At 43.2% G+C, this 14,432-nt stretch overlaps 1 protein-coding gene across 1 annotated transcript in view; it reads right to left on the reverse strand.

Moving 5' to 3' along the window:
* Positions 1-292: 292 nt before the first annotated feature.
* Positions 293-14,432, reverse strand: part of KCNK9 (potassium two pore domain channel subfamily K member 9) — a gene marked incomplete at both ends in the record, with an annotated part of 97,769 nt that continues 83,629 nt past the window's right edge. The window contains one exon of the mRNA XM_082296081.1: positions 293-1,134. Coding sequence (XP_082152207.1) covers positions 293-1,134 — 842 coding nt within the window. The remainder of the gene's footprint in view (positions 1,135-14,432) is intronic.

Below are 14,432 nucleotides of genomic sequence, written 5' to 3' on the forward strand. Positions count from 1 at the left end.
TGTTAGGTCAGGAGTGCCAGTGGCACATGAAGGCTCTCAGCTGTGTGTGCAACTTTGGATTTGGTACCCACTTCACGTCATCTTGAATCCTCTGACATCCACCAAGGGGGTAATGTAAGGCATACTTTGCTGGAACAGTAATAATCCATGCTTCATGCTCAAGAGCTGAGTCTCAGAGGAGGACTAGCTTGCTCTACTCCCTTTGGCCTCGCTCCGTCTCACTCGAGGAACAAAAAACCCAAAACAACAAAGAACTGGGAAAAACAAGGAAAGCAAAACAAGACAAATCCCTTTAAATGGACTTTCGCCGTTTCATCAGCCTGTGGTTATCTGTAAAGCTGTGCAACCCAGGTGAGATGGAGCTGACAGGAGATGGGAAAAGGCTGTTTTTTAATGTGCTTGGCGAGATCTCCTCTATCTTGTAAGAGATGGAGTGAAAGTACTGGGGGTTCAGCTTCGAGCTGAACGAATTTTGGTGGGACACCACCCGGCTGGTGTACTCGTGGGACCTGTAACACATGCAGGAACAAACTGACTGAAGGTCTGTTACTTCGGCCTTGTACCGTGGCCGACCATGCTGGGAGTCCTCTTGGATGTGGATAATCATGCTGTTGCGGTTCCCTGCCAGGGACGCCCGTTCCTCAGCATCCCGCCTCTCGTCCTCACTGTTCATGGTCAAGAACCTGAGAACAACCAGATTTAGAAATGCCCCAATGACTGTCAACCCCACTAGAATGTACATAAAGCTAAAAGCCACGTAGAGAGGCTTTTTTTGAAGGGCCCCTTTGGTCTGCAGGGCCACATAGTCTCCAAACCCTATAGTAGTCAATGTTATAAAGCAGTAATAGTAAGCATGGAAAAAGCTCCATTCCTCGTACTGGGAAAAGGCTGCTGCTCCAATGCAGAGTGTCCCCATGCAGGAGAAGAAACCCACAGTGACCATGTTTTCCATGGAGACCTCGGTGCTCCTCATGCCACAGCACTTTTTGATGCGTTTCAAGAGGTACTTGACGAAGGTGTTCATGCGCTCGCCCAGGCTCTGGAACATGACGAGTGTCAGTGGGATCCCCAGGACCGCGTAGAACATGCAAAAGGCCTTCCCCGCGTCCGTCCCGGGGGCAGCATGTCCGTAACCTGGGAAGGGGGATGGAAACACAGGACAGTCAGCAGGGCAGGTGATGGCCACGGTTCCCGTCATGCAAGCCATGCAAATCGCTCTGATGCCACAGCCAGATCCACAGCTGCAGGGACACTGCAGTCACACCATCATCCCACATCTCCTCACCCACGCCCTGTGTCTGAAGTAGGTAAGGCAAAGAACAGCAAAGCTGTTCACACAGGAGTGGGGAAGATGAAAGAATGGGCAATCCATTCTACCTCAAACAATGCTGATATATAACCTAAATAAGGTTATATCACATTAATTAACTGAAGAAATTTCATATCTGTCCAGTCTCATGTGCAACAGTGGAAACTTTGGAAACAGACAGACTCTCCCACAGTGTTTCTGACAGTAGCTGGTGTTGCCCTGTCCCAAAACCAGAGTACAGTGATGGCATCCAAATTCTGTGTCTGCCGACAGCATGAAGTTAACAACATCCAGATCCACCACCCAAAGAAATTCCTTTTCAAACAGGATCCTCCATACTGAATAAGCTTTTCTCCTAGACAATTTATGGAAGTCACTCCTTACTGGAACATCATAGGAATTCAGGGGTTTAATGCCTGTTCTATCTTTACTTACTGGAAGAATAAACAACTTACCAGCTTGTGCCATAGTTTTACAGCTTTGACAGATAGTATGGCAAAGGCAATTTCATCAGGATGTTAAACTAATCCAGGACAGAGGATGGACCACATTTCACAGCACAGTTTTCAGATAGTAAAATCATGGCTAAGCCTTTATTCTAAATCAAACCATAAGCAGGGAGCTGTTTTGATATTATAATTACACCTTTTCACATTACATTGCTCTAAAAATCTACATTTCTTACAGCTGATATTTTAAGGGACTGTATCAAAGTCTCCAAAATGGGATGGCTGGTACCCACTTGGCCATGGTGTGCATTTACCATGTGGGTACCACAATCTAGAGTCCCTTTAAAGTCAGTGAGTGGAAATATGTACTTCACAAGGGCAGTTCCTGTTGTGACACAGCGACATCTAAATGAGCTCAGTGAGTTATTCTCAGGAGAAAACTATTTCTCTACATTTATTATAACAGAATATTGGGACAGAACTCAGTACAAAATTAATATACCTACATTTATGTATTTTGCATGTGTTCTGTGTGTCCAAACTCCCACTATAGTCAACAAAGATTCTATGAAAACGGGCAGTAGTGAGTTATTTAACTGAACATCCCAAGTCTGGCAAGATGAAATGACAGTTCTGAGTGTTCATTGATCATGTTCATTAGGTCCCCATTAGACTGACTAGACATCTGTTGACTGCAGAAGAATTTAGACACCCACAGAACTGGCAGACAACTACCTATAAACAGCCAAATGAGGATATCCTAATCATGATAGATAGTCACCTTGAGTGACTGTCTCCAGTGTAGGTGCCTGCACTGTAGATATTGAGGGTTTAAATCAGTTTTCCAGAAAGAGTCATCTAGCTTCATACAAGAGCCCCTGATATATCAAGATACCACAGACAGCTGGTAGATAAAACACAGGGCATTCAGCAGACCCACACTCTTACAGATCTGAAGCTGGAGGACAGACCTGACCTAAGATACCACTGAGGCAGGACCACTGAGGAGCCCTGCCCACTGCATTTAGACTCAGGTCATGGACCTGCTGCTCTGAATATGTCTAATCCTTTTTTGAAACTGTTGACACTGCACACCTCCTCAATCTCATGTGACGACAAATTCCAGAAGTTCACTATCTGCTATTTAAAAAGGCACATTTTAATTTCAAGGACATCTCCTTGTTTCAGCTAGAACACCTTAGCTACAGTGTTGAAGTTCTAAATCTTCCTTATCTACCACCTTCATGGCTTCAGCTAAACTCAGCTTTATCTCTGCTCTCATTTTTTTCCTGCCTAAACTGAAGCCACAGCCTTTTCACTCATTTAGCAGAAGCCACATTTCCTTGATGATTTCCATGTCCTTCTCTGGACCTTCTGTAGCTCTGCCGCACCACTTTTGAGATGCAGAAACCAGAACTCTGCCTTCCCATCAGGATGGCGGTGCACCTCAGAGTCTGCACTTTTACTAGAACTAAAATATGAACACCAGGCAACCTTCAAAATGTAAAGCAAGAGTGTACAAAGAAAAGAAAACAAGAAAACCAGCAAGAATCCCCTTCAAAAAGCAACAGGTTTATAATTATGTCAGCTAGTAGTTGTTGACAGATGGGATGTAAAAACCACTTTACCAAAGAAGCACAAAACTCAAAACAGGAGGTTCTTTCCCGGGTTATAAAGGAAACAGATTCACCTGTTGTATTGAGCCAGGTAGTCTGTTCATCATAAAAAGCAGTTTCCAAATTACCTGGAAAGGGAAGTGTCTTCACCAGATTGATGCTGGGTTAGTTCCACCTGACTGTCCCTCAATAAAGGCTGTAATTTCCTCTCATTACTAAGATCAGCTTTAGAACTACAGGGGTGTTAATTAAACCAGGGATGTCTTCCCATTTTATAGCTTTAGTTACAGATGATAAAGAGAAGGAAAGCTTCAGAAAATGTGATTTTCCACATGGTTGCAGAGATGGTAGTTGGGGGAAACAACTTATACTTTGGGTTCTAAAAAAAAATTTTGGGGGTGAAAAAAGGTTTCTTTGGATCCCACTATATCCTTATCATTAAAGATATCCCCAGAAACAGTTTAGAGAGATCATAAAACATTAATATTATGTGCTTACACGCTATCTCACAACTGAATTTCTGAGAATTGCCACAGACTTTGTAATTGTGTGTCCCATAAGATAGGAATATACCCATATTCCTGTTTTGCAGATAGGGAAGCAGAGACACCAGCAGGCTTTAATTTTTCCACAGTTCACATAAGTAGATAGAATATTCAGAAATTCTGACTTCTATCCTGCCCCAAGTCATACTCACATTCCACAATGTCAGATAAATATCTCTCACTGTATTTGCACCATGAATCTGGGGTAAAGAAAGCACTTTATTAATCAAGCTGGAATAAGATTTTTCAAAGAGGTCAACGTATAGGGGATCAGAGTCACGTATTTATCCTATGCAACATGGCTTTAAGGAACACCTTAGCCATTGCCCTAAACATTCTGAAATGAGGGGTTTTGAGAGACCAAAGACAGACTTAACTCTCTATTACTTAAGCACTGCAGAATCTATCCAGCAATGTACAGAGTAATGCATGGAAAGCAAACTGCAGCAGTGCATGCTCTCTAAAATTCAGTATTTTTCAAATCTAAAACGAGCCACTGTCTTCTTAACATCAGAGACTGCCTCTGGGAAAAAGGGGAAGGTGAATAATTGCCCAAGGAAGAGGGGCACAAAGGAAAAGCACACAGGTCACAGAGTCAGTCTCCAAGCAGCTGGGTTTTACTTGTATCAAGTAAAGGCAGAAGCAGAAGCAACTGCCTTGGTAGCAGATTTCAGCTACCAAAATTCTTCCTCATTTCCTCTACACGAATGTCACTGCCCTTTAGCAGAGTATAAAGAGATGACTTTGTGTCATCCATAAGAAACACAAGGCTTAAAGAGAAATAGAAAGGTTAATCATGACATCAGGACATCTCTCTCTTCTGTGGTGAAGAAGAAAGATTGAGCAGAAGACCTTAGTACTGGGTACAGGAAATGCATCCCTTAACAAGCCACAGAGCTAACAGTGAGAAAGGTATAGATGGAGTCTTATATTGGACCACATCTAAGTAAACACTGCCTACCCTACTCTGGTATAGTAACTGGTTTGATGAGGTCCCACAATACAGTAATGTGACCACAGCAGGCAGTTTTGCCTGATGTTTAATGAGGCAAATGATCCCTGATCATTTGAATGATCAAGGAAAGTCTAAATAACTCTCACCCTGATTGGAAGCAATATCATTATTACTATCCTTCACTTTCATAACCCCTCTCAACTGCTCAGGCTTTCAAGACAGAGCTCATCTGGGATCAAGAACGATAGCTTGGCACGAAGAAATGTCATATTTCAGTGTTACTCCAATTCTGGACTGTGGAGTACCAATACACCACAAAATCCATCTCCTCCCAGTCATGAACCAGCTGGGCTACAGACACCAAGCAGAATTGCAGGAAGGTGTAAGTAAAGGAAGAAAAGAATCACAGTGTAAAGGCTGGCACCAAATCAGTACTCTGTTGGGGTACTTCCCAGCCTTTGGTTTTTCTGGGCCTTGTCCATTCTCTGATGAAAAACTCTCAAAGACCATGTGCACCCACATGTAATTCTAGAACAAAAAAGGAATTCTATTTTCTTGTTTACCAGAGTGTAGCTATGAAGGTCTGAGGAAAACCCACTTAGAGCCTTCTTCAAAGCTTATTTTTCTTTGTTGCCTTTCAGATGAGACACAGAGAGAAACTACTCAGAGAGAAACTACTCATTACAATCTCTCTGAAGTACAGCTGGGGACAACCCCAGTATTTTTCTCTGGGTTGTAAAGAGACATTGTGCTGGGGTACCAGCCCACAACCAGAATGTGCACAGGAACTCTGAGCACAGCTACCTGAATCCAACGTTGACCAAAAGCAGATGGCTGAGGAAGAGCATAGGAATGCTGTAATTACATGTGAGTTTCCCCCAAGACTTCACATACCCAGCTTCATTATTTGGTGCTCAGGGATTTCCTAAGCCAGTTTTTGATGGGTTTAGTAACACACAATGGATTTCTCTTCCATGAGTTTGGGCTTGTCCCTTCAATGTGTCTGAAATTTCTGCAGCTGCAACATCCTGTGGCAAGAAGGTTCACAGATCAGCCATGTGTTCTCTAAAAAAACTGCCATTGCTCCTTTACTTCCCTTTCATTACTATCATCTGATGGTAATGGTATCTCCTTTTTGGAAGAGACCAGGAACAATCATTCCCAATTCCCTTTCTTTGTGCCACTCATGATTTTATAGACCTTCGATCAACAAAAATGCCATGTTGTATTCAGGCCCCAAGCAAGTATCTCTGGCACTCTGCATCCTCATGTGGACAGAACAGCTTGCTTAGATCTACACCAGTGATTTTGGCACCACACTCAGCTGAAGGGTACTGACAGGTCCATAACATCTGCCTTCTCCTCCAACACAAATTCCCTGGAATAACACTTTGTTTCTGGGGCAAAAAGGGTCTTAAACAAATTCATGCTATTGCAATGATACAGACTGCCCGGAATAAGTAAATCCACAAGAAAAAGAAAACATTAGGGGAAAAAAACCTGAATATATTCAGTGTGTTTCATCTACATGGTAGCCATCTCCAACACTGCAAGGTGGTATCTACTCTAGCAAACCAAACTGAGCTCAAGTTCTGCCAGAGGAGGTTTAAGTTAGATATTAGGGAAAAAAATGTCATGAAAAGGAATGTGAAGCATTGGAACAGATTGCCCAGGGAAGCAGTGGAGTGTTCAAAAAACATGTGAATGTGGCACTTGAGAACATGGTTTAATGGTGAACACGGTGTTGGTGCTGGGTTGACCATTGGACTTGATGATCTTAAGTGTCGCTTTCCAACCTTAACGATTCTGTGATTCTGAGGATGAATTCCACCACCAGCCCCTCATGTCCACACTCTATCACCAGCCCAGCCCATTATGGCTTCATCCTGGAATAAGCAGCACTGTCCTAGGCAAAGTCCATGCCTGGTCCACACATGGAAGTTAACGCTCACCAGGGACCACTGCAAATAAGCACTCTCCTGGGGCAGTACTTGTGTTTGTCTATTACTGGCATTCAATGTGTCTGTCTGTTGGCCTCTGTGTCCTACAAAACACAGGTCCTGCTTCACTTAAGAGCACAGATAGAGCCTGCATGGGTTTTCTGAGTGTTTTTCTACGCTGGGCTCTGCCAGAGACTGAGAGAGGTTTGTCTCTAGATGTGCATTGGTACCAGGCCAAGTACATGGCCAGTGTTAAAAAAAAAACAAACTGTGACAGTGGTGAGTTAGTTATGGGTCATGCTCAGGCCAGAGTGTATCTGCAGAGCAGCTAAGCCTCATTCACATTCACATTTAATGTGCAACAAGTCTTAGATGTCTTGAATCTCAAAGCAATGCTCTACATTATTCATGAGGGATGCTTTATTTCTCTTAGGAGGAGGTTTCTCCCCTCATTCATGGACACATCATTCATCCCAGTGATGGGCGTTTGGGCCTGGCTGTCTCTGACAACAGTCTCCGGACAGGAATTAACTTCTCTATCTGTGTGACTCAAACCCTTCTTAGTCATGCTGGCAGCAGCCCAGGCCAGGAGATAATGAAGAGAGGATAGCAGCACCTATTCTTCAGATGGGAAAGCGTAATTCAGATTAAAACATCTTCCTGATGTAACACACTTCACTTCAGAGGTTCATCTACGTCAGAGAAACTGCCACAAGGATCAGGGTGTCTCTCCGCTGGATTTGCTGTTCGTGCTTTCAGCTTTCAGAAGGGAGAAGAAACAACGTGGCCTTTGTGGTGCAGATGAAAGAGGTTTTCAGGAGGGATCAGGGAGGTATTTTATCTAACTAACTGGTAGTAACTCATTTATGAGGACAAAGACTTTCTCCTGTAAGGTAATCAAGAGCTGCTGTTACCTGGATGAAAGCTGCTGTGTAACTACACCGCTCTCCTGGCACATGGGCACTGCTGACTGCGCCCTCTTCTCTCTCACACATATCTGGCCTCTCCCTGAAATCTGCTGCCTTTCTTCTCAAACATCTCCATGACCTCTTTTTTCTTTTATTCCCTTGTCAAGTGATCTTGCTGTAGACTTCAGCCCAACAATCTCCCTTAGTTTTGCACATCCTCTTCCATCCTCAAAGACATCCTCCCCTTCCATGCTCAAAAGACAGTCTCTAAAGTTAGGATAAATCATGGCACATGTCTCCCTAAGGAACACACAGCAATACATGATTATATCATGTCTTGTTGAGAAGACAGGGAGAGGAAAAAGAATCTGACTTCCCCAGATGCAACTTCAAATCCTAAATCCCTCGACAAGCTCGGCACAGCCTCTCATCCTGGCTCATCCCTGGTCTGTTACAACTGCTTCCATGTCCTGGCTGCAGAAATAATGTCATGACACCTTGGAAATTGCATTAACTGCTTTGCTTTGTATCAAACCTGAAGATGATCTTCTATTCTGGGTGGCAGGGATGCAACAGGCTTCCATGGATTTTTTTCTCCCCACCATAAGCACAGACTTCTTTTCTTCTTGATCTTGAAATCAAACTTCCCACGTGCTCAAGGAAAACAGCTTCAAAAGCAGCTCTGATGGGAGAGGCAGGCACAGGCAACATGCAGCAAGGAAATAAGGAGAAAAAGGAGGAGATCTGCTGAGCAGCAGGTGAAGATACAGCCAAAGCCAGTCTTGCAGGTGGAAGGCCACCTATGCACATCATGAGTCAGGACAGAGAAGTGTTTGGCCTCAGGAATTGCCTCTGCAGCAGTGGCTCCTGTAAGCTCACCAGAGATGCTGAATCTACTGCTTGTCAGCACATCCAGCAGCAGACCTGAAGGACTCATCCAAAACCAATGAGACTGATAACTACTGCTGCCACTCATTCCTCTGCCACATTTCCTTATTCCCTCTACTATTCTGGTCTGCAGCCATCCCACATTATCTCCTTCGTTATGGAACCTGAACCTTCCACTTTGGAGCATTACTGATAGCAATTTCTTCCCATAGCTTCTCTTCCAGCCACACCAAGTTGCAGTAAATACTGGCCTGGTGAATGCTCTGCATCACCCAAACTGCCTGTTGGCATCAATTCCTACTCCTGACCATCACCAGATGTGGCTAAATCATGTCCCATCAGAAGATTCAACCACAGGAAAAGTACCAAGAGTGCTTGGGCAACTGCTTAAGAACACAGCCCTGAATCTTACAGCCTTGATGGAGCAAGAACTGAGGCCATCAGCTGTAAGAGCATTCTGGGTAGTCCTCTTGTGGGTGGCACTTGGGAAGACAGTTATATTGCCCACATTAGCTTAAATGATAGGGATCCAAAGGCAGCAATTTAGTGAAACACAGCCATGCTCATTTCTGATTCAGGGTAGGACTTAGGACTTCAGGTTTGGCTGGTTTTGACTGGGGATCACATGCAATACACTCAGGTGTTCCCTGTAAGAAGCTGACCCTCTTGAAGAGATTTCCTTTGGATTCTTAGAGGGTCAAGGCAAATAATGTGTCCCAGTCCCTGCAAGGTTCTCAGTAAGGTCACGTTCATGAGACACATTGGAGAATTGTGTTTCAGAGGTTCTCAGACTGCTTAGACTGCACTTTCCTCCTTCCCTGTCTGGACTCCACCACTAGCGTGTACAAGAGATGGCCTCTGCTGTTCCCTGCTGGATTCCTCCCTGGGGAGGTGAGAACACAAATCTGTTCAGTTCATTGGGGCAGAGCAGTTGGAGGTGCTGCTTATTCTGCCACACTCCTGTCAGAGGCTTGTGCCCACAGAGTTTCCACCCTTCCCCAGGTGGAGAGACGTGGGGGCTTCTTTGCTTCCTGTGAAAAAGACCTTGTATTCCTCCTGGACTTAGACCCCAGCAGGACACAGCTCCTCTGTTTTGAGACCTATTGTTTCTGCATAATGCAAAAACAGAGAGTTGGTCACATTTGGCCCTTTCAAATACCCAATGGGTTATGGCAGTAAGGAATAGACTTACGAGTTTAAACCAAGGCATAAAAAACTTTCCTTTTTCTAATTAGCTCTGTGTTTTTCTCATTTCTTGGTAAGGATGAGCCGTCTATATCTGTATCTCTGCTCATCTGTTTTTCCTCCACAATAACTTTGAAGCTGCTCACCAATTTCCACCACTTAGAAGAAATTGTAATGTGAACTTGATAGTGATCTGTTCTGCTGGGCCTACCATCTGGCCAATCTGTGAATACACATAAAAGGGCCTAAAAATCAACACACACACAGTGCAGGCTCAGGTGCAGCTGGGATCAGCTCCTTCTCTGGCCAGTTACTGGAAAGAAACAAGAGCTGGAGGTCCTTCATGGTGGGCTGAGATGTAGTAGCATGGGAGAGAACTGAAGGAATGTCATGTCTCCATCACCTTATAAAGCAGCCTGTGATGGAATATCTGTCTGCCTGCAAGGATGAAGATGCAAATCAGGGTTCAAGAGAACTGGGGATGTTTCTGAGTTCACAGGAAACCAGGCTTGACTACCACTGCTGCTCAAGGAACAACTTGTTTCTAGCAAAAGACAAAATGTGAAAAACCTTGCTTCAAAAAAATACCCCAAAATATTTGAGACTTCTGTATTTGCTTGTGCTTGTTACTTTTTTTCTTTTGAATGTGAATCTTTCCCTTTTTTTTCTGTTTAAAATTTACACTATAAGGGGTTTTACTAAAACATAAATGAGGGAAATTGGAAAACTTCAAATGGCCCCATGAAATCACAACCTTTCTGCTCATCTATCTGACACAGAAAATATGATTAACTCAAACATCCTCTTGCTGAACTTAGGCACTACTTTTACTGTTTAGACAGGAGATGTCTGTAGTCCCTGGCAACTCTTTTCAATAAGGTAACAGAGCAGCTGCGGTACCACCTCCCATGAAATCAAAGATGCCAACATTCACCAGTTCATTTTGTACAGATAGAAAAGTATCTCAGCTCATCCCTACAATTTCCTTTGCTTCAGAAAAGAGGCTGGGAAGATAGGAGAGGTTCCTCTCCAGCTCTGTGAGGAAACAACCATTTAAACAGCTGTGATTCTGGTATACCAGATTTGTGTCTGGTGTGCCATTCCTGACTCCTCCCAAAACCAACAGCAGCTCTGTGCTGGATTTCCAGCTGGGCAGCAGTTGACAGTTGACTTCTGAGTCAATATTTTCCCATGAGCTCTATTTTTTACTGTCCCTGCACTCTTTTCCTCCCTTTCGTCCTCTCTGCTTGGTTCTCTGAATCAATCAGAACACTGACCTGAGGCTCACATCATATCTAGTCCCAAGACAAATCATGCCCAGAACAAGTTCTCAGTCTGAAGAGCATCGTCACAACCACTAGGGAAAGACTTTATCAGGTTGTGTTATCCATTCCCAGGGGATGGCATATGATTGTTCCTTACAATATATTCTCCAGGGCTTTGTCCAGTTTTGTTTAAATGATTGAACTAACAGAGTTTCTGCTCTCTGCCTTAGGAAGTTGTTGCCCTGTCCAATAGATCCAGCTATTAGGAAGTTCTTTTTTTGATACACAGCCTGTATGTTTCTTATTCTATGCTGCCTTTTATCACACTGTTCTTCTGTAGCCCTCAATCCAACATCCCCCATTTCTCTCCATCATTGCTCACTCCTTTACACTTCTTGGAGGTAGTCACAGCTTCAAACCTTAGTTAATATTAGTTATAAACAGAGCTCTGGGAGGCAGAGTCCTGCAGCAAGGAAGAAAAGAGGCATTTTATAACATATACATATGTACAGATACATGTAATTATACAATTCAGATTTTGTCTCTTTAGAAGCAGCTCCTTATATGATCACTTTTATTGTACTTGTCTGAGATCACTCTTGCTGTTCAAAAACTTTCAGGATCTTTTCTAGAGCTGTGCACAGCCCTTCTAGCTGTAGGACCATGGTATCAGCGTCATCAGTTCCCTGGACTGCAAAATACTGTCATTTTTGCATATGTAGGTCTGACTGACCATCACCATAACATTATGTCCTCACTGTATAGCAAACTTTTCCTGATGCTGTCATTTCTGTACATCACAAAGGCTCTTTCTACTCCATGGATGTGACTGCAAGAAGCATTTTTTCCTTAATCACCTCTATAAATTGACTTCTTGGGCAATATTAATAGTTGTCTGTAACTGATTTTTGTTGCTCACAGTTTATTGGCAATTATCTGAGTCCTCTCCATGAGGGGGGAAGGTGAAGGACTCACCACCTGCAGGCAGGATGATCCAAACAGTACTCTGAGGGATCAGGGGGAAATACATCAGGAAGAAGCACAGGGGCTCATGTCTTAACAAAAGACCAAAAATTAATGGGTTTCTTCTATGATGGCTTGATAAAAAAGGGGCACAAGAAACTTCTGATCCCACTTTATTCAAAGAGTTAGTTCTTTTCAAACCACCAGGTCTGAGTCTTCACAGGGTTAATAGGATCCTGCTCTCAGCTCTCAATCTGACACTGCCAAGGCTCAAGAAGCTGTACCTCAACAAAACCCTGTTAAACGAATATTACCAAAGGCCAGTACAGAGCAGAGTGTCTGAGATCATTAACGACGTAGCACCCACGTCCTCTGAAGCTGTGATGTCACCGTCCAGTGCAGTTCACAGAGTCATGTTCATAAATCTGTGTGATGCCAAATGCTGTCAGGGCTGGGCTGGTAAAACACAGCACATCCAGCAAGAGACACGGGGTGACACTCAGGGAAGTGGTTCAGATGCGTTTGCACTGAAGCAATCGTATTTTTCCTTCTACAACTTTCCCCTTTATGCAACTAAGAGACACACAAGAGCACACACAACTTGCCATGAGTTCCCCTCATGTATCTGTTTCAATTTTGTGCTGTTTCTACTGCAGATTTTTCCCATGTGGAAGATTAAAAAAAAGGGTATTTTTCCAACTTTTAAAAAACATTAATAGGCCTATGGTATTTTAACCAGATTCTCCTTTCTGCTGTTGAGGAACCAGGACTTTCCCCATCCTAAAGGGCAGATAAAGGAAGGGTTAGTTATTCCCACTGTGCTTAGGTTCAATCCCTGCTAGAAAAATATGCCAGCAAATCAATTTAGAGACACAACTTTGACTAAAACAGAAAAAGCGCTGATCTAGACAAAGTTATACAGATACAAAATCACTTCCTCCAGGGAAGTCTCTGTGTCAGCAGGTGAACAGTCGAGTTTGGAGGAACCAAAAATTCCTCTTCCGTCTTCTTTGCTTGTGATTCTCTGTCCCTTAATGACCACAAAAAAGAAATTAGCCAGAATGGCGCAAGTTTTCCTGCCTCTAGAACTTTGCAATCACAGACTTCTTTACATCAGTTTCAGCCTTTATTGTACTCTTCTCTGAAGAAAAGCATCCCCAAACATGTCTTCTGAATTCTGGCTGGCTGCAGTTTTGGCCAAGGTTATTTTCCATGCAGACACTCTAATTTTGCAGCAGCTTTAGTAATTGAAACCTGGCTTCAGTGATCTAACAGTGAAAGTCAGCGGAATCTGTCATCATTTCCCCCACTACATCACATATAGGCAGAGTAGTAATTCAACTGGACTTACAGATAGATTTCATTGAATGAGGTACATGGATTTCATTAAAAATGAAGAAAAAAATAATGCTCAAATGCTTTGGGTTCAGTTTATTTTACCAATGTACATGGTTTTTTATTTCTCTTGCTCTTATTCCCCAAGAAAAAAACCCTTATGCTTGATAATACAAACAAAGAGAAATGCCTCAATTATCCTCTACGAATTTTAACGCGTGTTCTGCCAATTGTCTTTGAAACACTGAAATCATTCAGTCAAAACTTCTGTGAAGGAAGAAGTTCAATTCTGATTGAGAAAGCGTTTTTTGAAGCTGAAACCAAGAAAGTTAATGGAAATATATTGCCCAATGATACTGTCCTATCCAGCTTTCCACTGAGCCAGTACTACCTTTGAGGCACATGAAGACAGAAAAGCTGAGCTAAAACATGAAGGTCAACGTTTTGCAATGTTGTTCAGGTTTGGCTGTGGGAAGATTTGCTGGAATTGCAGTATCAGGGTAATTACACCAGCCTAACTCACTGCATTGACACTTTCAAATGAAGCCATCTCATACATTTTTCTGATAGCAACTTTGATCTCACAGAGGAAAGGACTCACCAGGAACGTAGAGACCTTGGTACCTTTCCCCAACAAGACAAAGACAGAGGCATTTCTCATGGGATCCTGTTCCAGCCATCAGAAACTGCCCAAGGAAAGTCAGGAAATTGAGCCTAAGAGATATTAAACCCAGAACTTGAACTCATGTGCATAGAAAATCTCCTTCCTAAAAACATAGAGGTACACCTCAGTTAGGGCTTCCATCTCCACTAATCAAGCTGAAAGGCTGTCCCTAAACACAGTGCTCTTACAGCTGAAAGTTTTCCTGTTTCCCATCCAAACTTGCTCAAGGTCTGATTCTTCACATGGAAGTTCTTAGCTCAAACAGCAACCCACCTAGTTCACCTTTCCTACAGATTAATAAAGATCAGCCATATCTCACCAGCCTGGTTTGTTTGTTTGATTTTTCCTAGGAGGAATAAAGCAGTCACAGCTAGTCTGTTACATTAGACAGGGTCACTTTGACAGCATTT

The sequence above is a fragment of the Coloeus monedula genome (genome assembly GCF_965178545.1).
Source record: "Coloeus monedula genome assembly, chromosome: 1".
NCBI classification, from domain to species: Eukaryota; Metazoa; Chordata; class Aves; order Passeriformes; family Corvidae; genus Coloeus; species Coloeus monedula.